Source organism: Nyctereutes procyonoides, unplaced genomic scaffold, assembly GCF_905146905.1.
Source record: "Nyctereutes procyonoides isolate TBG_1078 unplaced genomic scaffold, NYPRO_anot_genome, whole genome shotgun sequence".
In the NCBI taxonomy this organism is placed as follows: domain Eukaryota; kingdom Metazoa; phylum Chordata; class Mammalia; order Carnivora; family Canidae; genus Nyctereutes; species Nyctereutes procyonoides.
In genome coordinates this window covers 20,483,598-20,511,415 of record NW_026575051.1, presented here as the reverse complement: position 1 = coordinate 20,511,415, position 27,818 = coordinate 20,483,598, and the positions used below count along the sequence as shown (strand labels likewise).

The window sequence follows — 27,818 nt, the reverse complement described above, 5'->3', positions numbered from 1 at the left end:
GTACCTGTAATATTCCACTTGGTGCCAGGCTCTATAGAAACCATCAAGAGACTGTTCCCCTTGACGAATATATGTCGTTTTACTGATATACACTCCTATAAAAAAGAAAAAAAAAATTTTTTTTTAAGTAGGAACATAAATAAATTTTTTTTTAATAAATAAAATTTTTACAGTTAAAATCAGCTAACATGTTTCCAGCTTTATTTTTATTGTGGTTTCCTTTAAGTATGATCAGAGTATTTAGGTCTGTCACAGAAAAATAAGATTGTGTATTTATCAAAATCAGCATGAAAGACCACTATTTCTCCTGAGTTCTAAAGAGTTCAACTTACCATCAAACCGAACACGGGGCCTTTCTAAAAACATCTCTCTCCAGGATGTGTATGGAACAAGTTTAATACAGCTTCTGCCCCAAACTTTCAAGCAGGCCAAACGCCATATTTCAGGGTCTCTAGGTAATAAAAGCAGAACATCAACTTATAAAAAAGGCTAAGTCCCTAAATGAAGAAATATTTCTGCTATCAGCCATCGTCTTCTAATTAGCAAAAATCTGTTGAGCACCTGCAAGGCACTGGCCAGGGCTCTGGAGACAGACAGACAAGGCAAAAAGCCCTGCTCTTTCACTTGTGGGAAAGCAAACAAAACCAAGAATTAACAAAGAGAAAAGTTTCAGATAGTGAAACAAACAAAGCAGAGTAAACAGAAAAGGACAACTGCAGTGGGGAAAAGACAGACTATTTCAGATACAGCAGCCAAAAGAACTGAGGCAGAACCACAGCCAAGGGAACGGCTCTGGGTGGGAGTGTGACTGGTGCAGCAAACTAAGCCAAGTTAACAGGCTACATGATTGGAGAGGCAGTGAGGGGCAGGGCAGGGAGGGGTTTATAAGCTAATCTGGGTGAGATGGATACACTGAAAAGCTCTAAGGATGACTCATGCTCTTAAAAGATTACTCTGGTGGTCTGGAAAATATGCTCTAGGAGTATATGAGTGGAAGCAGACTACTGCCATAACCCAGGCCGGGTGTAACAAGGGGTACAATAGGAAGGGTCCTTGGAGAAGGGTGAAATGGTCAGACTGGAGATCTATTTTTCTACGGTAGCACCAATGAGACTATTATTAGTGTAGAAAACTAAGCAAAAGATGTAATGAATATTAACAGGATTCTGACAAAACTCAAAATATTTTTAACTCTATCTATAACCTGAAATATTCAGTTTTAAAGCTATGAAAACTACTTGTGTCTGAGCTGGGCTGCAAAAAAAGGATTAGCCACCTCCTCAGTTTTTTTTTTTTTTTACAATTACTTTTATTTTATGAAAGCACATGGAAGTTTTATCCCTGAAAATTTGCAATCTTAAGAAATTCCCTCTGGATAATCACATTTTAAAAGTTATTGGAATAAGGGTTCTAGAGACTCCAATTTTAAAACTGAAATGTACCTGGTGATTAATAAGTCTTTGTTAAAGAGAATAGCACATAGAATCGCCAAAAAACAAAGCCATCAGCCAATTCAAATATTTTATCCAAAATACAAGACTCCGAATAAAATCAGGTTGTTTAAGAATACTGAATTTTAAGAACTGAAGTTATAAAAAATTTCTAGATGCTAAGGACAAAGTATATATTTTTATGTAGAATATTCATGAAAGATTATTAGTCTCAAACAATTTTATACTCAATTATGATTATTCTTCACACAGCAATATTTTAAAAGTATAGGTTAATCTTTAATGGGCCAAAAGAAAATTCTAGTGCAATCTAAATTTAAATCATTACCACTTAATGGGTTTAGAGTCACTGTGAAGATGACTTGAGTTTATTTTCCTAGCAAAATTATTTTTCCAAATCAGCTAGGCTGGCATGCAAACTACCCTATGGAAGTAGTATGTGTGACTACACCTGTTCTACAGAACATTCTATACCCTGGAAACTTGGTGCATTCTAGCCTTTAAGGGCTAAGGGGTTTGGGAAAATCACAGAAATACACTTTAGGCAAAACTGTTCATTTTAAGTTTTTACTCAGAATATCCATCAAGTTTTTAATCAAAATTGGCAAAAGACCATAATTCTTTTTTCACTACTGCCAGAGTTGTTTTAAAAAGATGAAGTACCTGGCACAGATATAGAATCCTCTGCACACCTGCGACAACTGCTCTAATGATCTGAGGTCCAAGTCACTGGACACCACCCAGCGGAAGATGTACATCAGGACCTCCATTGGCAGCACTGCAAAAGAAAATCATCCCTTCAGCAACTCTCCTAGATTATTCTACCATCTTCTCAGAGCAGGTAGCTTCAGGTATTCCCAGACATCTGTGAATCACACCCTCAGTATTGCTCAGAGCTATATGTGAGTGTACTTAATTATCTAAAAAGTAACAATGGTTTCTAACATCAATACACAAATGTTTTGAAATTTTCAGTACAGAACATATCAAAAGCTACTTTTATAAAGCACCCTCTCCTTCAAAAGATCATTTTACGGGACGCCTGGGTGGCTCAGCAGTTTAGCGCCTACCTTCGCCTTCGGCCAGGGTGTGAACCTGGAGTCCCGGGATCAAGTCCTGCATCGGGCTCCCTGCATGAAGCCTGTTTTTCCCTCTGCCTATGTCTCTGCCTCCCTCTCTCTGTGTCTCTCATGAATAAATAAACAAAATCTTTAAAAAAACAAACACTCAAGTAGACTCTACAATGAGCACAGAGCCCAACACGGGGTTCGATCTCGCAACCTGAGATCATGACCTGAGCCAAAACCAAGAGTTGGAATGCGTAACTGACTGAGCCACCCAGGGGTAGCTCAAAACATTCATTTTTAAACATGCAGCCTATCTCAGGCTGAAATTGCTGATGACACCAGTATTCCTTTAATTTTCTTGGGCTGCTTCAACAACACAGACACCCTTTTATATCTTCACTGAATAAAGTAGGGCATCCTTGACCTGAACTATAAACTCCTTTCTACTTCAGATTTTGAAAAGCTTGTTAGTATATGCAAACGGTAATTATAACTAGCTCTCCCAACATACTTTGAACTAGAGCAATCACCTGGCAAGTTTTCTGGACTTGTAAATTTGGAAAACTTAAATCTAAAGTGAAAGTGTGCCTCACTGAGTTATAACAACCATGAACTCATACCTGATATGTGAGTCTGATTGTTTTCCAGCTCAGGCTGACACAGTTTGAGCATAGACTCCTGAAACGTGAGCTGCTGCTGGAAGCATGACAAGAGGTCTGCCATCTTGCTGTCATCATCATTATCTTCCATGCTGAAAAAGGAGGAGGGGAATAAATTAAGTCCACAAACACAGAGCTTAGAAACTGATTTTTCATAGTACTTTCAAATCTGCTTCAGAGAAAGTCATCTAAAAGCAAACTGTCTTAACCATTGTTTTGATTTGATAAAAGTTTATTTGGCTTCAAGGAGTAGCATACCAAGTCTTTTGAAGAAAAAAGCTTCAGCAATTTTCATTCTCACCCAGAAAGAACAAGAATTTTGGATACAAGCGTTGAGATTTAATTAGCCCCTTTTATTCTAAGATAGAGATTTCTTGAGTGAGTGAGAAAGATAATTTCAAATGATTTTTTAAAAACTTAGGTAAATATATTCCATACTAATGTGACTATAATCCATTCTAATTGGATAAAAATAAATTATATAGATGTCATCTGTGGTACTTACTTACCAAGGGTTTTCTAACAGATGTGCTTTACCACCCTACCTTAAGAGAGGAAAATATGTAATTTAAAAATCTTAGCGGGGTCCACAAATCAACTACCAGTCATCTAAACAGAGTATAATTTAGAGTTCTAAAAAACAAAAAACAAAAAACCGTCTTTCCATTTTTGTTGAAATTAACCTTAAAAGCAATCAGACCTATAAGAAAGGCTTAGATGAGGATGAGGTCCAAAGACCAGGAAGGGCTAATTATTCTATAACAAAGGCACATGTGGCAGAGGCTAGATGGGCACAAGGGCTACTCTACAAACATTTCAGAGAAGGCAAAAAACAAGAACAAAACCAGGAGAGAGACTTTCAGGGATTATTAGATCTGATAAGAAAACAACAACTGTATCCTTCAAGAACTTTTATTGCATCTGGGCTGCACCAAGAGATGGGAAAGAAAAGGAATGCTTCTTTCACATTTTAATACAGCCTTTCTTAACAGCATCTGCATCTACTCATAAAACTGGCTAAGAGCTGGGTCTAAATGGCCACCCAAATATAAAGAGGGCTTAGAAAAAGCCCAAATGATTCATTTTGAGTTTGAACTACCTCACACTGTTAAATTTCATTTGGTGAACAACAAACACTGTTAGCCTTGAAATTCAAAGAGACAATTAAGACTGACTTCATTGGGATGTTTTTACTATCCAAAGCTTGAGTGTTAATTACCATAAGCAGTTTAAAAACACTGGCAGTGAGCACATTATCCATAAAGGTAACTTCTTAATTATTTCATGACAGAGGTAATATCATAACATAATGATAATATTTTATTACTAAAAGCACTATTTTCCTATGTATTGCTCATTTTTAACCTGACATTCTCTCATGGGTATAGACTCTCCTCCCTTCTAATATCAAATAATTAAGCTTTTGGAGGTAGAGAGATTAAGCCAAAACATTTTTATACAATAGGCTCACAAATAACTTCAAAAATATTGGCTTCAAAATATGTTCTCTTGATCTTTGTCCATGTAAAACTATCAATGCCACTTTATAATTTTGATGCAAGTGGTATCTATCCAAAGAAACAAGGCTTATATCCTGCACCTGGGCTTTTAAAAAAAGTTAGTCTTAAATATGTCCTCTCAGATACCTTAAGAGAATAAGTCTTGTTATAATTCAGCATTTTCTTAATAAACTGAAAACTTTTTTTAAAAAAAAAAGTATAGCTTCAAACATATCAAAAAGAATGATGAAACCCCATGTACCCATCACCTAATTTCAACCATTATTAACATTTTGTCAACTTTGACCTAATTATATTTTAATAGGTTTGACTTTTTAAAATAGGTTTCAGAAAGCTGAAATGTGTCTTTTAATTTACTTTCAATAATCACTGCTTTTATTTAAAAAAAAATTTGTGTTACTTTATCTTTGTTATATCTGTTTAAAATGTGCATTTCTATATTTTAATCTTAAATTTTCCCTAAAAAAATTTCTACAACCTTATAAACAAGTCTTTATACTAAGGACTATGTAATTTAACAGAATTACCACCACCTTCTTATCATGTTAAGAGTCAACAGGGCAAAGACGCTTAACTTTAACAAACTCTATGTATTACTGTCTATCGAATTATATACGCACTAGCTGTTTCCAACGCCATCACCATCTGGAGACCGGGTATAAGTAATCTTGAACTCTATATCAGGTACAAGTTGCATAGCCCTACGATAAAACTTGATGGCTAAAAGAAGAAATAAAGCTAAATTAGCTATGACCACACATTTTTGTCATTTCCTTTGATTACCTGTAACTGTGGATTAATTTGGTAACCTTCTTTACAAACAGCCAAATTTCCTTTTTTCTATATGCAACAGTAGTTCAGTGAACAACTTATTTCCAAGCCTTATTACTCAGAAATAATGTTTTTTTCTAAAGCTAACACATTATGGCAGCTTATGGATGTCATATTTCACTCTTTGCTGTTAGCCCTTCTCACCTTTTCCCTCAACCTCATAAGTACTGCTAGAAGCGATCTCATATGGCTGTCTTTCTTCAGGCTTTGGAAATGCAACTGCTATAGCTCCAAGAAAAACATTTCTTAAGCAACCTTTTCTTTCTAAGATGCAGAGTTGAGGATAATCAAATACTTCCTCCTACGTAGAATAGAGTTTTAGTTAACCTTCAAATCCAACTTCCTTTATCTAGCTGCCTATTATTTAGCTACATAACCTTTAAAACTTATTTTCTTATAAAGTTCCTGGCCAGGTGGTTTAGAGCTATGATATTTAGTAATCTCTCTCACAAAGCTATACAACAGAACTTGAGACTACAGAAACAGACTAGCTCTTCTTCCCTTAGATGGACTCTATTCAATATATTCTGCTGTGTTCTATTACTCTGGGTGAATTATTGTACACTAAACGGAAATGGGAATCTCACAAACTAATGAAGACTGTGGAGGGATTTCACCATTTGGGCTCTTTTAATATCTCAGTAAAAATATCACTAGAAGAAACTTGAGAGTAAAATGCGGTAATCCTGAAAATGTTATTTTGGGGGCATTTTCAAGTGATTCAAGCATGCCCCAATTATTAGCTTTATTATCAACAAAATGGAAGCCTACTTACACATCTAATGCAGTAAAATGCCCCATCGCTCTGATCGTTTATGCATTTCTAATGGGTTAAGAGGAACAATTAAAGCTGAAGGGTATTCCTTTGTGTAAAATGTAAATTAGAAAATATGTATATGTTCCTGAAGCTATCCTTTATATTCCCCTCCTCTGAGGTAATTTTCACCCACAAAAAAATACACTATTTTAAAAATGAGAAACAAATTATTTTTAAGACTTTAATAATGAAGAATTAATAAATACTAAAACCTAAGTGTAGACCAACATGATGATGTTCCACAGCAATATATTTTGAGAAGAGGTTATACAGAAATACAATGTTTAGTTTCGACTTGTTAGAAAACAATTTCAAACACAGGGAGACAGATGTTTATATGCCAAATATATTCTAGTTTAAAAAAATTGTTCAGTAACAGTTGTTATTCAGAAATGTCATGACCATATGATCTTGGGCCCTGAGTTTTTTACCTTCATAGAGAGCTCCATTCTGTTCTTCTTCTACTGCTTTTAGGAAGAGTTCTCGAGCCTATAAAAATAGTGAAATGCAATTTTTGAAAGTCTGTATTAAAAAGGAGTATGCGTGACAGGACAGCCTTCCAACAAAAGTGCCAGAACAACTGGACACCCATTGGCAAAGTAATGAACCGTGACCTAAACCTCACACCTTACATAAAAATTAACTCAAAGATGGATCATGGGCTTAAATATAAAACTTTCAGGGAAAAAAAAATTTTTTAAAGTATTGGGAACCTATGGCTGGGCAAAAAATTCTTATACTGGATTCCCAAAGCATAATCCATAAAAGGACAGGTGATAAACTGGATCTCATCAACATTAAAAACTTTTGCTCCATGAAATACCCTGAGGATGAAAATTATAAGCTATAAGCTGAGAGAGAATTTACAAGCCACTTGCTCAACAAAGGATTGTATTTAGAAGAAAGAACTCTTAAAACTCAACAAACATAAGCAATGCAATTAGAGAAGACAACATATTTTACAGAGAGGAGATACAGGTAGCAAACAGCACATGGAAAGATACTCAACATCATTAGCCACTAGGGAAATACAAATTAAGATCACAATGAGGTATCACCGTATGTCTATCAGAATAGCTAAAAAGGAATGATGACACCAAGGGCTGACGAGGCTGTGGAGACGCTGGACCACTCATACACTGCTGCTGGGACCAGAAAATGATGCAGCCACCCTGAAAAACACCTGGGCGGTTTCTTTTAACCAAACAGGCACTTACCATACAACCCAGCAATTGCACTCTTGGGCCAGAGAAATGAAAACTTACATTCATGCAGAAACCTGCACATGAAAATTCATAGCAGCGCTATTAATAGACAAAAACTGGGAACAACCCAAATGTCCATCAACCGGTGAATAATCAAACTGGGGTACACTCATACTGTGTACCACTGAGTAATAAAAAGGAACAAAGTACTGTTATACACAAACCTGGATAGATCTCGGGAATCATGCTGAGTGAAAAGCGCTCATGTCAGAAGGATATATACTGGGTGATTCCATTTATGCAACAGTTTTTGAATATCAAAATTATAGGAATGGAGAAGAGATTAGTGATTGCCAGTGGTTAGGAATGGTCAGGGAGTGGGGGACGGGAGAGTGTTATTATAAAAGTGTAGAAAGGAGGAGCTCCTCAGTGCTACCACAGTTCTGTACCTTGATTATGGTGCTCGTCACAGGAAGCTACACATGTATAAAACTGCACAGAAGTATTTCTATACACACACAAAAAAAGTGTTTATAAATCTGGGAGGTCTGAATAAGCTCTGTGCATGGTACCAATGTCTCTCCTAGTTTTTGATCTTGCACTGTAGCTACGCAAGATGTCACCACTGAAGGAGAAAGGATGAACATAGGACTTCCCTGTATCTACGTTTCTGTGATTATTTTCAAAATAAAAATTAAAATGAATATGGAAGTTTATAGTTATCACGGTAATTTCAATTATTTAATGGCAAATAGCTTGTAAAGAAATTGTGTAAGAAGACAGCCTCTATTGAACAGGAAAAATGGAAAATGTGCTGTGCCTACTTCATGTAATACTAAAAAGAGGTAAACAATTTGACAACATTCCAAATTTTTTTCAGTGTGAGCACTTTCAAAATTTTCCAGAATAAGGAAATAATTAATACATCATTATACATTTGTTCAACTCAAAATATAACAAAACACTGCATTAAGACCTTTGCAAAGGTGTTAACATTTAAACAAGTTTTTTCTCCTTTTGAGCTTCTGCTAATGAACTCTGAGGCATTGATCTTTTAGAGACCAAATGAATCTTAGGGATCTATAAATTGCCAAAGACAGTTCCATGAAGACACTGAACCTCTAGAAAGAAGACCGTGAGGAGTGGTGTATCATCCAAAGTACCCAGCAGTAGTAGTGAAGGATGGGCACACTGGCATACTTTTGTACATGAGGAAAAATTGTATAAGTTATGTGCTAATGGCACCAGAATATAACTATAATGACCACATGAGAAAATTTTCATGTGCAATTTTAAAAAAGTTACTTTGTCACAATGTCCATAATACTTAACTTTTCTTCTTTTGCCAGTTCTTGCTTTCCTTTGGTGTCTGCTGCTTTCAGTAAAGAGCCTTTTGCTGCTCTGCAAGGCCGAGTTTCTAAATTGCTAGAGCCTACACCTGGAGCAAGTTCAAACATCCACTGAGCTCGGAACATCTGGAGCTGTGCCTAAGGAAAGAAAAGTACTTTAGGGCTCATAAAGGAAGAGAAGCTCAACTCTGGACAATTTATCCACAGGTCCAACATCAATTTCCATATAAATAACATATTCTAAGACTAGAAGACATAGTCTTTTAAATTACTAAGTTAATATCTAGTCAACATGTTATCTTCTAAAATAATGTTCTGCTTAAATCTTTAAAGAAATCATGAAAAGGTCCCTACGTTTGTCCATACAGGAAAAATCTAATGGTATCAGAAAACCAAGTTCTGTTTTAGAGTTGAAAATATAAGCCATCACCTAAGTTCACCTATAAGGCTGAACTTAGAACCTTTCAAATATTTGTTTACCTGGAATATATTACCTACCAGATGTGAAAAGTACTGTTAAAAATTGTGTAGTTGAGGGATGCCTGGTGGCTCAGTGATTGGGCGCCTGCCTTTGGCCCGGGACATGATCCCGGGTTCTGAGATGGAGTCCCCCATTAGGCTCCTTGCATGGAGCCTGCTTCTCCCTCTCCCTGTGTCTCTGCCTTCTCTCTATGTCTCTCATGAATAAATAAATAAAATCTTAAAAAAAAAAAAAAAAAGGCACTGAGGACCTTAACTGCTAAGACTGCCACACAGACAGCCCTCAGCTGCCAGCCCCTTCGGGCACTGCCTAGGCAGGGTCATACCCATTCCCAGGCCATCCCAACCCGATGACTGATCAGTGGCTGATAAACATATGAAAGGCTCTGGTTCCTCCATACTCAGAACTCCTGCAAAATTGGCTAAGGTAGTCCATTAAGACAGTACAGAAGCTCAGCTTCTTCCTCTGCCCACTCAGCTTCCACCCTCTCCGCCTTCCATAGATGTGGATCCCCAAAGCATTTCCTAGTAAACCTCCCTCATTGTAATGTCTACCTTTAGAATAAGTCTATTCTCTGGGAACCCAACCTGAAATATCTCTCCTCCCAAACAAGGACATTATCAATACAACTGTGTATATTATTCCTAGGTTTTCTTAAAGGGGCATATATAGAATGGGTAAGTTCTTAAAATAGTTTTTTCTTGCCATTCTAAACAGCTTTGGTTCCCACCCTCCTACTTGTAACACAAAACACATACACCTCTGCCCTACACAATCATTAGTAACACCAAATGTCTGCTAGATGATACATTCCAAATAAGTATTATAAGGCTTATAAATTCAGTAAGATGCATTTATCTAATTACAATGAGTATTTTTCTATTTCAACGCACAGGATTTACCCCATCCTCTTAAATGGCTATGGTGCATCTCACTGTATGAATGCACCATTACTTAATACAAGTGATGGATATTTAGATTGTATTCTATTTTTTCATATAACAATGCTATAATAAACATTTTTGTACTTGTATATTTACTCAGTTTCCCCATTATTTCCTTAAGATTGCTTTTCTAGAAATAGAATTGCTTGACCAGGGGTGCCTGGGTGGCTCAATCAGTTAAGTGTCTTGAGTATTGATTTTGGCTCTGGTCATGATTTCAGGGTTGTGAGATCCAGCCCTGCATTGGCTCTGTGCTCAGTGGGGGAGTCTATTTGAGATTCTCTTTCCCTCTCTGCCTCTCCTCCTACTCATGTACACATGCACTCACTTTTTCTCACTCAAATAAATAAATAATTAAAAAAGAATTGCTCGATCAAATGGAATATTTTTCATTTTGTTCCATATTGCTAGTCTGCTCTCCAAAAAAGTTATAGCAATTTACACTTCATGTGCACTGCTTGAGTGTTCTCAAAGCCTGGGTAACAATGGGCATTCTTCACTAATCTGATTAAGAAAAATCTCATTTTAGATTTTATTTGTATTTTAAAAATCATGAGACTATCTCTTCAAATATTTAATAGCATTTATATTATTTTTTCATTAATTGTCCATTCATATCAATCTTGTGTCATTTGCACAAACTTATAAGGATGTTCCAAATACTGAGGGTAGGTATCAATGCTCTGCCAATATATGGTAAGTAGGTTTTTCTAGCTAATCATTTCTCTTGATTTATGATGTCTCTTCTACATACAGGTTTTAACCTTTAGGTGGTCAAATCTATTTTAAGGTGATGGGTTTTGAGTTATGTCTTGCTTTGAACATTTTAAACCCATGTATCAAACCTCATAATGGCAATTATTGTTATCCTCAGTGTGAGCAGTTTCAAAATTTTCCAGAATAAGGAAATAATTCATCATTATACATGTGTTCAATGCAAAATATAACAAAACACTGCATTAAGACCTTTGCAAAGGTATTAACATTTGAACAAGTTGTCCTCTTTTGGGTTTCTGTTAATAAATTGAGAGGCATTGACCTTTCTAGAGACCAAGTGAATCTCAGGATAGTGTACCTGTAGGAAAGCAGCACATGAGGAGTGGTGGTACCATCCAAAGTACCAGGCACAGAGGAATGAGAGGATCAAATCCCACACTAGGCACTCCCAGCCCTGGGAAGAAGAGTCCCCATAACATCGGGCTTTAAAAATCAGTGAGGCTTAATTCCAAGAGAGGCAGAGAGCTATTGGAAAAGGCATCTCCACCCTTAAAGAGCCAGCACACTATTTTAGTATATGTGCTGCCGAAGCGAGCACAGAGCCAGCACACCAATAACTCCACCCGGAAATAGCACTTTTAAAATGCCTGGGGTATATATAACAGGCATTTATTAATTAATTCTAGGACATGTGCCAAACGGGCAGGTATCTGCAGGAGAGTTCCCCAGGAACAAAAGTGCTTTTCAGGTATTCTTTCAGGTGGGTGCCATTTTCCTTCCCTCCTCTACCCTGGATAGCTGGATGCATGTGGGAGCCAATTCTAACACTATCTATCTGCCTTGCCAGCACTGTGTGCCTGGCTGCTGCATTTACCTGTAGACTTCCCACCTTAGTAGGTGCCTATCCAAAATAGCTCTATTCCTGTTACAGCCAGCAGGCAGCCCTGGCCAGGACCAGCACACTTCCTACTGACTCCTATCATGGGAAGGGAGATAACCCCACACAATAGCACATAAATTCCTGCAGCCAGTCTCTTTGCTGGCTGTGCAGGAAGCAATCTCTGCCATTTGGTGTGCTTGCAGTTGTCAGTAGTGGTTAACTGCAGACAGCCAATGTGAAAACTGACTCCAACAACCATAAAGCCCATAGCAGCTACAGCCAGGCATCTAACAGCATCAACAGCAAAACCTGCCCACTGCACCTGCACGAAGAAGCAGCAGACCACTGAAACCACCTGAACCAAGGACAGTCCAACCCACCAGCATGCTTATATCAATCATAGCTCATCCACAACAGAAGGGCAAAGGCAGCCAACACAGAAGATGCTTATAGAGTGCCTGGTTCTGGTGACCAAGGGTTTGAGCTACAGAGTACCTCAGGACTTCTACACAAGGCCACTACCTTAAAGACCAGGACATGTGTCTGACCTACGTAATACAAAGAAACACAAAGAGTCAGACAAAATGAGGAGACAGAAAAGAACAAGACAAAAATCGCTTAAAAAAAAAAAAAAAAAGGCTAAAGGAACTAAGATAAACATTGTGCCTAATAAAGAGTTCAAAGTGATGGTCATCAAGCTATTCAACAGAGTTACAAACGGATAAACTCAATGGGAATTTCAACCAAGAGATAGAAAATATAAAAAAGAACCAATCTGATCTGAAGAACTCAGCAAATGAAATGCAAAATACACTAAGGGAATCAATAGCTGATCAGAGGACAAAGAAGAATGGATCAGTGATGTGGATGACAGGATAAATGAAAGCAACTAAGCTCAACAGCAAAATGGAAAAAGAACAACAGGTTAAGGGACCTTTGTAAAATCATCAAATGTAATAATATTTGTGTTATAGGGGTTCCCAAAGGAAGAAGGGGGGGGGATAGTAAACTTACTTGAAGAATACCTGAAAACTTCCCTGTCTGGAAAGGGAAACAGATATCCAGGTCCAAGAAGCACAGAGAGCCCCAACAAGATGAACCCAAGTAAGTCCACACCACGAACGATAATTAAAATGGCAAAAAGTAATGATAAAGAACGAAATCTTGGGCAGCCCAGGTGGCTCAGCAGTTTAGTGCCGCCTTCAGCCCAGGGCGTGATCCTGGAGCCCCGGGATCAAGTCCCAGGTCAGGCTCCCTCTCCCTTTGCCTGTCTCTCTCTCTCTCTCTTTCTGTCTCTAATGAATAAATAAATAAAATCTTTAAAAAGAAAGAAGAAAGAAAGAAAGAAAGAAAGAAAGAAAGAAAGAAAGAAAGAAAGAAAGAAAGAGAAATCTTAAAATCAAAGAAAACAGTTATATACAAGAGAAACTCCATAAGGCTATCAGCTGATTTTTCAGCAGAAACTGCAGGCCAGAGAAGGGTAGCATGCTATTATCAAAGTATTGAAAGGAAAAAAAAAAAACCTACAACCAAGAATACTCTACTCAGCAAGGCTATTACTCATAATAAGAGTTTTCCAGACAGAAAAAGTTAAATTCATTACCACTAAACCAGCCTTACAACAAATGTTAAAAAAGAATCCTTTAAGTGGAAAGAAAAGGCCATAATTAGAAGAAGATATTGATAGGGAAAAAGTTCACTAGTAAAAGCAAACATATAATAAAGGTAATAGATTAAAACTTATGAAGCCAATATGAAAGTTAAATGACTAACATGATAAACAACTACATCTATAAAAATCAGTCAAGGGATACACAAACTAAAAAGATGTAAAATAAGATGTCAAATACAAAAAACAGGTAACAGGTAATGAAAATTTAGTGCTTTAGAATGCATTTGAACTTAAGTGACCATCAACTTAATATAGACTGGTATATGCATAGGATGTGATAAATGAACCCCATGGTAACCATACATGAAAAACCGTAATAGATAAAAATATAAAGAGGAAGGAATCCAAACATAACACTAAAGAAAAGTCATCAATCACAAGGGAAGAGAGCAGGAGGTGAAAAAGGGAACAGAGAAAAACTACAAAACCCAAAAAACAATGAACAAAATGGCAATAAGAATATACCTATCAACAAGTATTTTAAACGTAAATGGACCAAATGCTCCAATGAGAAGATAGGGTGGTGAATGGATTAAAAAAACAAGACCCACCTATATGCTGCCTGCAAGAGACTCACTTCAAAGTCTGAAAGATGGTGGCAGAGTAGGAGGACCCTAGGATCACTTCATCCCACAAATACAACTAGACAACTATCAAATCATCCTAAATACTTCAGAAATTGACCTGAAGACTGGCAGAACAAACTCCACAACTAAAGGTAGAGAAGAGGCCACATCGAAGGAGATAGAAAGTGTGAAGACAACATTGGAGAGAAACAGATCATGGCCCCTGCAGCCAGGAGGCAGTCCCAGTTATAGAGATGGGCTAGACGCAGACTAGCACACAGGGGGAGAGCAAAGAGTGGACAATTGCTCCCTAACTTACTTATACCAAACTCCACCACTCCATATTCCAGAGGTATCATCCTTCCTAGTCACAATTGCCTTATCCCATTGTGGAAGGCCTCCTCTCCCCTCAAAGCCCAGCCTAAATCCCTGCCCACACCATGTTTCCCAACCCAGGAGTTTTGCACGGCCTCAGTTCCAGTGGTAGTGGTGACAGGTATCATTTCACAAGCAGACCAGAGCACACCTGGTTAAAACTTAACATGTTTGGCCAAGGACCAAGCACTGCCCATAACAGGCAAAGAGAGCCTCTGCAGATTGGCTTGAAGGCTAAAGCAGCCAGGATATAACAGCAGAATGCATACAGCACACAAATGAGACACTCGCTGAAGCACCAGACCCTGAGGAACAGGAGATACTAGACTGCAGGGCACTATAGGACCTTTTCTTCATAAGGCCATTACCCTCAAGGGCAGGAGACACAGCTGACTTTCCTAATACAGAGAAATAGGCACAGAGACTTAGACAAAATGAGAAGACATTTTGGACCTGTCCAAATGAAAGAATAGGAGAAGGCCACGGCCAGAGATATAAGTGAAACAGACATGAGTAATTTGCCTGATAATGAATTTAGGGTAATGATCATAAAGATACTCACTGGACATGGGAAGAGTGAAAGACATCAGTGAGATCATTAACAAAGAGATAAGGAATAACACAGAGATAAAGGATTCAATAAACGAAATAAGAAACACATTTAATGGAATGAATAGCAAACTGGAAGAAGCAGAAGAATGAATCAATGACCTAAAAGACAAAATAATGGAAAATAATCAAGCTGAACAAAGAGAAAAAAGAATTACGCACAATGAGAAAGAATACACATTCTTTTCAAGTGCACATGGACATTCTTCAAAGTATATCACATATTAGCTTACAAAACACACCTCACCAAATGCCAAGAAGAGTAAAGCCATACCATGCATCTTCTCTGACTGTAACACTATGAAACTGGAAGTCAATCACAAGAGAAGATATGGAAAGATTGATATATGGAGATTAAATAACATGATACTAAACAATGAATGAGTCAACCAGGAAATAAGAGAAGAAATTTAAAAAGTACATGGAAACAAATGAAAACACATCAAAAACCTTTGAGATGCAGCAAAATTGGTTCTAAAAGGGACGTTTATAGCAATGCAGATCACCTCAAGAAACAAGACAAATCTCAAATACAATCTAATCTTACACCTAAAGGAGTTAGAAAAACAACAAAACCTAAAACCAGAAGGAAGAAAATAGTAAAGATCAGAGCAGAAATAAATGATATAGAAACTTTAAAAAAAAAAAAAAAACAGGGGCACATGGGTGGCTCAGTCAATTAAGCATCTGCCTTTGGCTCAGGTCATGATCCTGGAGTCCTGCGATGGAGCCTCATGGAGCCCCATGTCAGGCTCCCTGCTCAGCAGGGAGTCTGCTTCTCCCTCTCCCTCTGCCCCTCTATCTGCTCCTTTTCTTGCTCACTCTCTCTCAAATAAATAAATAAAATCTTAAAAAAAAAAAGAAACTAAAAAACAAAACAAAACAAAAAAACCCCAAAACAAACAAAAACACCAATATAATACATCAATGAAACCAGGAACAGGGTGTTTAGAAAAAAAAATAATAAAATTGATAAACCTCTAGCCAGACTTAACAAGAGAAAGGACTCAAAATCACAAATGAGAGTGGAGAAATAACAACCAATGCCACAGAAATACAAACAATTACAGGGATATTATGAAAAATTATATCCCAACAGACATCTAGAAAAAAATGGGTAAATTTCTAGAAACACATTAACTACTAAAACCCAAAAAGGAAGAAACAGAAAATTGAACAGACTTGTAACTAGCAAAGAAACCGAATCAGTAATTTAAAAAAACTCCTAACAAACAAAAGTCCAGAACCAGATGGCTTCACAGGAAATTCTACCAAACATTTAATTAGCAATAATTGTGCCTTGGATAAACTTTATTAGCTATGATACTGCCACTACACAAAGCTCTACCAAACATTTAAAGAAGAGTTAATACCTATTCTTCTCAAACTATTCCAAAAAAGTAGAAGAGGAAGGAAAACTTCTAAATTCATTCTATGAGGCCTGAATTACCCTGATAACAAAACCAGATAAAGGCACCACTAAAAAAGAGAAGAGAATGACAGGCCAATGTCCCTGACAAACATAGATGCAAAAATCCTCAACAAAAACTAGCAAACTGAATCCAGCAATACGTTAAAAACAAATTATTTACCACAATCAAATACGATTTACTCCTGGGTTGCAAGGGTGGTTCAATCTTCACAAGCCAATCAATGGGATACATCACATCAAGAAGATAAAGGAAAAGAACCATGTAATCATTTTAATACATGCAGAAAAAGCTTTTGACAAAGTACAACATCCATTCATGATAAAAACCCTCAACAAAGTAAGTTTAGAGGGAACAAAGGTCAACATAATAAAGGCCATATATGAAAAACCCACAGCTATAATATGGCCAATTAATCTTTGACAAAGCAGGAAAGAATATCGAATGAGAAAGATAGTCTCTCCAACAAATGATGTTGGGAAAAATGGATAGCAACATGCAAAGAATTAAACTGGACCACCTTCTTAGACTTTACACAAACATAAATTCAAAATGGATTAAAGACCTAAATGTGACATCTGAAACCATAAAAATTCTATTAAGAGCAAAGATAGTAATTTCTCTGACATTGGCCATGCCAACTTTCTCCTAGATATGTCTCCGGAGGTAAGGAAAACAAAAGCAAAAATAAACTGGTGGGGGACTATATCAAAATAAAAAGCGCTTCTGGGGTGCCTGGGTGGCACAGTCAATTAAGCATCCAACTCTTGGTTTCAACTCAGGTTGTGATCTCAAGGCCACAAGATCAAGTCCTGAGTTGGGCTCCACACTTAATGCAGCATCTACTTATATTTCTTTCCCCCTTCTCCTCCCCCCACATGCCTTCCAAAATAAAATAAAATAAAATAAAATAAAATAAATTAATTAATTAATTAAAAAATAGATAAATAGATAAATAAATAAATAAATCTTCAAAAAATAAAAAGCTATAGCAAAAGAAACAATCAACTAAACTAAAAGGCAATCTATGGAATGGGAAAAGATATTTATGAATTACACATCCACAATAAAGAACTAGTTAGTATCTGAAAAAACATTAAAAACTTATAAAACTCAATACCCCAAAAAACAAATAACCCAATCTGAAAATAAGAAGATATACACATTACTCCATACCGATGGCCAAAAAAGACATGAAAAGATGCTCAACATCAGTCATCATCAGGGAAATACAAATCAAAATTACAATGAGGTATCAGAATGGCTATCAGAATGGCTAAAATCAACAACATAAGAAACAACAGATGTTGGTTAGGACATGGAGAAGAACCCTAGTGCACTGCTGGTAGAAACACAAATTGATGCAGCTACTGTGGAAAAGTTTGGAGGTTCTTAAAAAAATTAAGAATAGAACTATTCTTCAATCCAGCAATTGCACTACTGAGTACTTACCCAAAGAAGTACAAAAACACGAATCAAAGGGATACATGCACCCCTACAGTTAGAGCAGCATTATTTACAATAGCCAAGATATGGAAGCAGCCCAAGAGTGCCCATCAATTTATGAATGGATAAAGATGTGGTGTGTGTGTAACAGAATATTATTTAGCCATAAAAAAAGAATGAAATCTTGCCATTTGCAACATTGATGGAGCTAAAGAGTCTAATGTTAAGTGAGGTCAGAGAAAGACAAATATCATATGATTTCACTCATAAGTTGAATTTACAAAACAAAAGAGCAAAGGGAAATAAAAAACAGGAAACAAACCCTTAATTATAGAAAATTCTTAACTATAGAGAATAAAACGATGGTTACCAAAAGGGAGGTGGGTGGAAAAATAGGTTAAACAGGTGATGGAGATTAAGGAGTACACGTGTCATAATGAGCACTGGGTGATAGATGGAATGGCTGAATCACTGTATAGTACACCTAAAACTAATATAACACTGTATGTTAACTAACTGGAATTAAAATAATTTTTTTTTAATCAGACTACAAAAAACCTGTTTTCCAAAGTTTATTTTATGTAATGGGACTAAACTATTACCAAAGGAAAAAATAATTTATTCAGCTATGAAGATGACAACCATAGAAACCAAAGCCCAAGAGCTTTATCAAGTTTCAACTTCCAGGGATCCCTGGGTGGCGCAGCGGTTTAGCGCCTGCCTTTGGCCCAGGGCGCGATCCTGGAGACCCGGGATTGAATCCCACATTGGGCTCCCAGTGCATGGAGCCTGCTTGTCCCTCTGCCTGTGTCTCTGCCTCTCTCTCTCTCTCTCTGTGACTATCACAAATAAATAAAAATTAAAAAAAAAAAAGTTTCAACTTCCACATATAATATTTAATTCACAGTAAATCTTCTCTTTTCAAAAATAGTTTTTAAGACTAAAATAAAATGTGACAAATATTTGGAGATAAGCCAATAAAGTGTACCCTTTATTTATTGTATGTTAGAAAAAAAAGACTTCATTATCCAAAGACAGACTGAAAGTGGAGAGAAAAATCTGTATTATGCAAATGGAAGCAAAACAAAAACAAAAATAATACCTATACCAAACAAAGCAGACTTTAAAATAGAGACTGTAGTAAGAGGGCAGCCCTGGTGGCACAGCGGTTTAGCGCCACCTGCAGCTGGGGGTGTGATCCTGGAGACCTGGGATGGAGTCCTGTCAGGCTCCCTGCATGGAGCCTGCTTCTCCCTCTGCCTGTGTCTCTGCCTCTCTCTCCCTGTCGCTCATGAATAAATACATAAAATCTTAAAAAACAAAAAAGGCTGTAGTAAGAGACAAAGAAAGGCACCACAGAATAGTATAAAACAGATAAGAAGATCAATCTAAAAAAAGGATATAGGGGTGACTGGGTGACGGGCACTGAGGGGGGCACTTGACGGGATGAGCACTGGGTGTTATGCTGTATGTTGGCAAATTGAACTCCAATAAAAAAAAAGTTTAAAAAAAGGATATAACAATTATAAATACCTATACACCCAATATAGGAGAACTTAAAATACATAAAGCAAATATTAACATAGAAAAAATGGACAGTAACACACTAATAGTAGGGGACATGAATACCTCATTTACATCAATGGATGGATCATCTAGGCAGAACAATCAATAAGGAAACAAACAAAAATCAATCAAAACCAAACAAAACAAACAAAAACCAAAAAACAAAAAACCCAACACAGGAGACTAGCTGGTCTTTAACATATATAGATCATTCCAACCAAAATCAACAGAATATACATATTTCTCAAGTGTAAATGAAATGTTCTCCAAGACAGATCACATGTTAGGCCACAAAATAAGTCTCAAAAAATTTGAAAAGTTTGAGATGGTTAGCAGAAGGGAGGTGGATGGGAGGATGGGTAAAATAGGTGATGTTGATTAAGGAGTGTACTTGCTATAATAAGCACTGGGTGATGTATGGAATTCTTAAAACATGCTATTGTATACCTGAAACTAATATAATACTGTACATTAACTATGTCGGAATTAAAATAAAAAATAAAATGTTTGAAATTATATGAAGCATTTTCTCTGACCACAACACTATGAAACCAGAAATCAATTGCAAGAAAAAAACTGGGAAAATCACAAACACATGAAGGGGCTAAATAACACATTACAAAATAACCAATAAATCGACAAAGAAATCAAAGAGGAAATAAAAAAAAAAAAAACATGGGAGACAAGCGAAAATGGAAATACAATGGCCCAAAATCTTTGGGATGCAAAGTAGTTCTAAGAGGGAAATTCATAGTGATACAAGTTTCTACTTCAAAAAACAAGAAAAATCGCAAATAAACAATCTAACCTGACACCTAAGGGAACTAGAAAAAGAACAAAATCCAAAGCTAGTATAAAGAAGGAAATCATAAAGATCAGGGCAGAGATAAATGAAAGACTTAAAAAAAAAAAAATAGAGCTGGATATGGGGGAGTGGGGGGAGAATTTAGCCAGACTCATCAGGACAAAAAGAGAATTCAAATAAATAAATTTAGAAATGAAAGAGGAGAAATAATAATTGACACTACAGACATACAAAGAAATGCAAGACAATATAATGAAAAAGTATATGCCAACAAGTTGGACAACCTAGAAGAAATGGATAAATTCCTAGAAAAATATAGTCTTCCAAAACTGAATTGAATAAAAAAATAGAAAATTTGAACAGATCAATTACCTTAACAAAATTGAACTGCTAATCAAACAAAAAAACAAACAAACAAAAGTCCAAGACCAGGTGACTTTACAGGAGAATTCTAACAAACATTTGAAGAAGAGTTAATGCCTATTCTTCCCAAGCCATTTCAAAAACAGAAGAGGAAGGAAAATTATTCTACAAGATCAGCATTACCCTGACATCACCAACAAAAACACTAGAAAAAAAGAAAACTACAGGCCAGTATCTCTGATGATCTACAGATGTTCAACTCTTCAACAAAATATTAGCAAACTGAATTGAGTAATATGTTAAGAGGATCATGAACAACAATCAGTAGAATTTATTTCAGGGATGCAAGGATGGTTCAACACTTGCAAATCAACCATCCTAGCCAGAGATTAGTTTCTCAGAGGTCGTGATCTTGGGGTTCTGGGATGGAGTCCCACATCAAGCTCCTCGCATGGAGCCTGCTTCTCCTTTTGCCTATGTCTCTGCTTCTCTCTCTCTGTCTCCCATGAATGAATGAATGAATGAATGAATGAATGAATGAATAAATAAATAAATAAAATCTTTTTTTTTTTTTTTGAGTTTAGAGGGAACATACCTCAACATAATAAAGGCCATATTTGACAAACCCACAGCTAATAAATATCATACTCAACGGTAGAAAAAGCAGAAGTTTTCCCTCAGGAACAGGACAAGGATGACCACTCACTACTTTTATTCAACACAGTACTGGAAGTGCTAGCAGCAACAATCAAACAAGAAATAAAAGGTATCCATGAGGTACCTGGTTGGCTCAGTTGGTTAAGTCAGTCCAACTCTTGATTTTGGCCCAGGTCATAATATCAGAGTTATTGGATTGAGCACCGCATCAGGCTGTGCACTGGGCATGGAGCCTGCTTGGGATTCTCTCTCTCCCCTCTCCTCCACCCCTTCCCCAATTCGTGTGCATTCTCTCTCTCAAAAAGAAAGTGAGAGAAAGAGAAAGAAGGAAGGAAGGAAAGGGAAAGAAAGAAAAAAGGAAAAGGTATCCAGATTGGTAAGGAAGAAATAAAACTGTCACTATTTCCAGATATATACAGGAAATCCTAAAGACTCCACCAAAAAACTATCGAAGTAACAAATGAATTTAGCAAAGCTGTAGGATACAAATATTTAGAAATTTGATACGCTTCTGTACACTAAGAACAAAGTAGCAAAAAGGCAAAAAAAAAAAAAAAAAAAAAAAAAGACAAAGTAAGAAGACAATCTCATTTACAATTGCACCTGAGAGAAATTATCTAGGAATAAACTTAACCAAGAAGGTAAAAGAGCTCTACTTTAAAGATTTTATTTATTTATTTATTCATGAGAGAGAGGGCAGGGAGGGGGGCAGAGACACAGGCAGAAGGAGAAGCAGGCTCCATGCAGGGAGCCCAACGTGGGACTCGATCCCGGGTCCCCAGGATCACGACCTGGCCAAAGGCGGCGCTAAACTGCTGAGCCACGCGGGCTGCCCAAGAGCTCTACTTTAAAAACTGTAAGATGTTGATGAAACAAATGGAAGACAACACAAACAGACGGAAAGATATCCCATGTTTGTGGATTAGAAGAATTAATATTGTTAAAATGTCCAACTACCCAAATCAAATCATAGATTCAATGCAGTCCCTGTCAAAATATCAAGAGTAATTTTCACAGAACTAAAACAAATAATCCTAGGATTCATATGTAACCACACAGACCCTGAAAAGCCAAAGCAAACTTGAAAAAGAACAAAGTTTGAAGTATCACAAGTCTGGATTTTAAGATACACTATAAAGCTACGTTTACCAAAACAGTATGGTACTGGGACAAAAGCAGACACAAAGATCAATGGAATAGAATAGAGAGCCCAGAAATAAGCTCACACCTAAATGGTCAATTAATGTACAACAAAGGAGTTAAGAATATGCAATGAGGAAAAGAACAGTCTCTGCAATAAATGGTGCTAGAAAAGCTGGACAGCTACATGCAAAAGTATGAAACTGGGCCATTTTCTCATACCACACACAAACAAACTCAACATGGATTAAAGACCTAAATATGAGACCTGAAACCACAAAACTCCTAGAAGAAAACACAGGCAGGAATCTCTTAAACACTGGCCTTAGCAATATATTTATGGATATGTCTCTTCAGGCAAGGGAAACAAAGGCAAAAATAATCTACTGGGACTAAATCAAAATAAAAAGCTTTTCATAGCAGAGGAAACAAGAGAACAAAAAGGCAACCTACTGATGGGAGAAGAGATTTGCAAATGATAATCCAAAATATATAAAGTATTTATATAATTCAATACTAATAAAACAAATAATTCTATTAAAAATGGGCAGAGAACTTGAATAGACATTTTCTAAAAAAAGACAATGGCCAACAGTTAACATGAAAAGATATTCAACATCACTAATCATCAGGAAATGAAAATCAAAACCACAAGGAGATATTAACCTCACACCTGTCAGAATGGCTAGAATCAAAAAGGTAAGAAGTAACAAGTTGGTAAGGATGTGGGGAAAAAAGGGCATCCTTGTGAACTATTCCAACTACTTTGGAAGATAGCATGGAAGTGCCTCAAAAAAATTAAAATGGAAATAGCATACAATCCAGTAATTCCACTACTGGGTATTTACCCAAAGGAAACTAAAACACTAATTTGAAAAGATATATGTAACCAAAAAAAATTTTTTTTAAAAAAGATACATGTACTTGTTTATTGCAGCATTGTTAAAAATAGCCAAGATATGGAAGCAACCTAAAGTATCCATCAACAGATAAATGGATAAAGATGTGTGTTTGTGTACACACACACACACACACACACACGGAATATTACTCAGTCACAAAAAGGAATGAGATCTTGCTATTTTTGACAACATGGATGGACCCAGTGGTTATACTGTCAAGTAAGTCAGAGAAAGATGAATATCACATAATTTCAGTTATATGTAGAATCTAAAAAACAAAACAAAAGACAAGCAAACAAAATACAGAAATAGATTCATAAATATAGAGAAGAAACTGGTGGGTAGCAGAGGGGGCAATGGGCAAAATAGCTAAAGAATATTAAGTGTGAATTTCCAGTTATAAAATAAGCATCACAGAAATAAAAAGTATACCTTAATGAATATATAGCCAATGATACTATAATAACATATGGCGACAAATGGTTAAAAAAAATCTGTAACACAGCTTTAATTTGCATATTCTGTAAACCAGTATGAAAATACAGTTAAATTCAATGCAAATAAGAACCAATAAATCTTGGAGCGCCTGGCTGGCTCAGTCAGAAGAGCGTGGAACTCTTGATCTAGGGTGCTGTGAGTTCGAGCCCCATGATGAGGATAGAGGTTACTTAAATACATAAATAATTTTTTAAAAAAGAAATTGATAAATCGTAAGCACGACCAATCTTTGCTTATGCATGGAAAGCAATGAATTGAATATACACTTGAAGAAACATGCCTGCAGATCTGTTTCAGCAGGGCTTTCATTTTCATCATCTTCTGCTCTGACAGTATCAGAATGACAATCTTCCTCAGCTTCTGCCTGAGGGGAGAAAAACCAAAATAATCGTCAGGAATATACAAACATCAGTTTCCCTTTATAATCCACATCTCCTTGAGCTACCTGCCCAGTGAAATATTTAGTTGCTTCTCTCTAGGTATCTCCTTCACAGTTTAATGATTTAAACTTCCTAAGATTAATGATTTAATGATTCGATACTTTCCTAACACTGAAGAATAAAGGACTTCACTGGGCTCCAGTTAAAATGTGTCAGTAGGTGATTTAAAACAACTTTGATTCAAAAAATAACATTTAGCTGCAGCAGAGTTCAGCAAATGGTTTTTGTTTCTTGGATCACTTAAAGGATCATTTTTAGTCCGTATATGGATGTCCTTCCTTTTACATGGCTGTCATGTTACCAATATGTGAGTATGACTTTTGTCTGTTTATTATTTCAAACGTCCTAGGAAAGCTCATTAATCAGTCATGTAATAGTGAATGTTTTTATAAAGAAGCCTGTTCTGTTTCATAAGCCCAGATTTTTATTTATTGGATTGATTTGTGGTGGAATAAAACTGAACTGGAATTACTGTGCAATGGCTTGGGGCTTAGCAGAGGTCTCAGGTCAGTTTCCTCACATTTTATCCTTGTATTCTCCCTATATGTTTGCTAAATTAAACTGAATCCTACCTTCCCCGGGAAAATGACATGTTGCCTCAGGTCAGTCTGTTGCCTAATAGACTTATTAGCAAATGGGACTTGCTCAACACTTTATGTGTTCAGTCCTATAATGTGGCAATAGGGGAAATGACCTGAGAGTCAGAAATAAGAAATAATGAAACCTATTTAACTTGTTCCAAAGATGTAAGCTTTATCACTGTAAATTTTCATTGGAATTCATTTCTAGGACAAAAACATTTGTATTAGCACAAATTTTTTTAACTCAACCAGCAGACAGACTTGCAGTACTTTACAGAGAAACATAAATAAGCCCCGTTTCTTATCTTATCTCTGACAACCAGGCTCAAAGCAGAGGTGACTTTAAGACTTGAACTAGTTGGTATAAGATAAAGCACTGGGCACACTGAAAAGAATAAATAAATGAAAAACTAAATGAAAGAGGCCAAGATTCTGAATTAGTTTCCAGAAAACTGGAAAATGGAAACATTCATGTATTGCCAAATATATTTTTTAGTCTCTTTAAGCTGGGAGCTTTCCTACTAATAGGAAAATACATAATGAAGGACTTTGAATTTATAGATCCCACTGTAAAGGCTCTTTCTATTCTCCAGTAAGAGGCTGATTTATTACTGTAAACTCTTAAGTACAGCTAATAGGAGTGGACCTGAGCTCCCTAGGGTATCCTCTTGGTAACTCAGCCTTCTACCCCTGTCCTAGCAGTCATGCTAACCTGACTTCATTCAAGAGCTTTCCCTGCTCCCTCCAGCTCCAAGCTCTTGCATATGCCGCTTGCTGTCTCCGTCTGGAATAATTTCTTCCTCACTTGGCTATTTCTCATCCCTCAAGGTTCCGCTCAGGGATTATTCAGTAGGAAGCATTTTCTGATCCTCAATTGCCTTTGTTTTCCTACAACACTTGTGCTTGTATCAAGCACCTAACACTTGCATTAACATTATTTTGTCTCTTCCCTAGAGTTAGTGCATTGGGAACAAGGATCAGTCATGTCTGTAATCTCAGAGGGCCAAACACATTGCTTGAGTCATGGTAAAAGTCTATCTAGGCCTCAGCTTTCACATCTGTAAAGAGAGGGCGTTGGATGTGGCAACCTCTGAGGTCCCTTTTCATAGCTGACATTCTATGGTTAAGTTTACCATAAATCACCTTGGGAGAGTTATTTGGTTATACCAAATATCTAATGTTGTGCTGGAGGTCTAGCACAATGTCAGGCTGCTAATAAGTGCTCCAAAAAATTGCCTGAATCAACAAATAAAAAGTCATGTGCATACCTCAAGGAAAAAAAAAAAAGAGAGAGAAATCTATGATACAGAAAGCATCTTCTCCCCTGAGTTCCTGTGTTATTCTTGAATTCTTAATCCTTTATGACTTTAATTCTGGCAGCACAAAGACATCAAATTAGGGGTATTACTACATTTTGCCAACTCAAATACCACTTGAAAGAAGTAGGTCCCAGCTGTCACCCAGAGATTTTCACAGCTGAGTCCGACCTAAACAGCACCTTTCGCTTGAGTAGTTCGTGTCTCTGGCATTTTACTCCTGTTTTACACATGGGATCAATGAAATATAAAAAAAAAAAGTTAAGTGTTTAATCCTGATCAGGGAAACTACTTCTGAACGCTTAAGGGCATAGTCCCTTACTGCTTCTTCTATCCTCCAGGTTAACTTCATGAAATACATTCAGCCATCCATTTATTCAATAAATATTTGTGTGCCTACGATGAACTCAGTAGTTGGTATCATTTCACACTTGATTCATTTCATCCCAGCCAGAGATTAGTTTTTCAGGGAGGAAATTTTCTCAAAACCAAAGAAAGGCAGCACAGGGCAGAGACTACAAGATTCCAGCATGCAATCGTCCCGTGGAATTCGCGTCGTCAGTTTCTGGAGCTTAACTCCATCTGTCTTCCTCTGGACCGCACCGACGCTGCCCAGGCCCTCCCCGCTACGGAGTGGGACCGCACACCTCCAGGGCCGCAGAGCCACCGGGCAGGTGCGTCCTAAATCCAGGCGCTCCTCAAAGGATCTGGACGCGTTCTCTCTCCGTCGGTACCGCTTTCCGGGGTGGGGGGTGGGGGGTGGGGGGAGGAATCAACAAGTGTCTGGGTTTGCCAGGTTCCCCATTCCGTCCCCACCCCCACCCCCACCCCCACCCCCGCCGATTTCAGACGCTGCAACGGCTCACCTCAACCCATGCTCACCGCTTTTAATAAAACCCCTCGGGAGGGGCAAGGCCGGTCCGGGGTCCTCAGCGAACCAAGAAGGGGCATTCTGCTCTGGGTCCTGCACCCCCGCTCTGCCCCACGCCGGGGCCCGGCCACCGTCAGGGCTGGCACCCGCTCGCCTCCCGCTCAGGCCGAGGGCCCTGCGGTGGGTGGCGGCCGAGCAGCTCCCACCCCTCAGGCTCCACTCCCGCTCTCTCGGGGCTCCTCCCAGGCCCGACCCCTTCCGCACGCCGCACTCGCGCCTCTCTGGGTGCCCCCCGCCCCCCCCCCGAGCCCCCTCCCGGGTTACCATGCTGGCGGGGCAGCCGGCCGCGGGCGAGGGCCTCTCCGCGCCCCCTCCGCACCGCTCCCCCGAGGAGGTGTGCTGGGTGTCCGGGTGCCTACTCCGGCCCGTCTGCCGCAACGGGGCTTAGCAGAGTTCTCGGTCGGAGAAGCGCACCAGGCAGCGGCAGTAACTGCGGGCCCGGCGTACGGCAGCCATCTTCGCGGGGCAGGGGGCCAGATCCGGGCGCGCTAGAGCGACGGCCGGGAAGTCGCGGAGCGGAGGGACGCCCGCTGCCAGCCGAGGCCGAGGACCGTGCGAGCACCGAGCGGCGGCGCTGCTGGAAACCCCGGACGCCGCGGC

At 37.9% G+C, this 27,818-nt stretch overlaps 1 protein-coding gene across 2 annotated transcripts in view; it reads right to left on the bottom strand.

The window, feature by feature from the left end:
- The window catches only part of FBXO9 (F-box protein 9), a 47,001-nt gene extending 19,183 nt beyond the window's left edge, over positions 1 to 27,818 (bottom strand). The window contains exons 1-9 of one of the 2 annotated variants that reach the window (XM_055330174.1): positions 27,483 to 27,818; positions 24,231 to 24,314; positions 8,884 to 9,037; positions 6,777 to 6,836; positions 5,318 to 5,417; positions 3,139 to 3,269; positions 2,115 to 2,229; positions 333 to 451; positions 5 to 95 (exon numbers count right to left, since the gene is read on the bottom strand). In XM_055330174.1, coding sequence (XP_055186149.1) covers positions 5 to 95; positions 333 to 451; positions 2,115 to 2,229; positions 3,139 to 3,269; positions 5,318 to 5,417; positions 6,777 to 6,836; positions 8,884 to 9,037; positions 24,231 to 24,314; positions 27,483 to 27,485 — 857 coding nt within the window. In that variant the 5' untranslated portion in view covers positions 27,486 to 27,818. Of the gene's footprint in view, positions 1 to 4; positions 96 to 332; positions 452 to 2,114; positions 2,230 to 3,138; positions 3,270 to 5,317; positions 5,418 to 6,776; positions 6,837 to 8,883; positions 9,038 to 24,230; positions 24,315 to 26,934; positions 26,953 to 27,482 lie in introns of those variants that run through there. The other variant, XM_055330175.1, reaches the window with a different exon arrangement.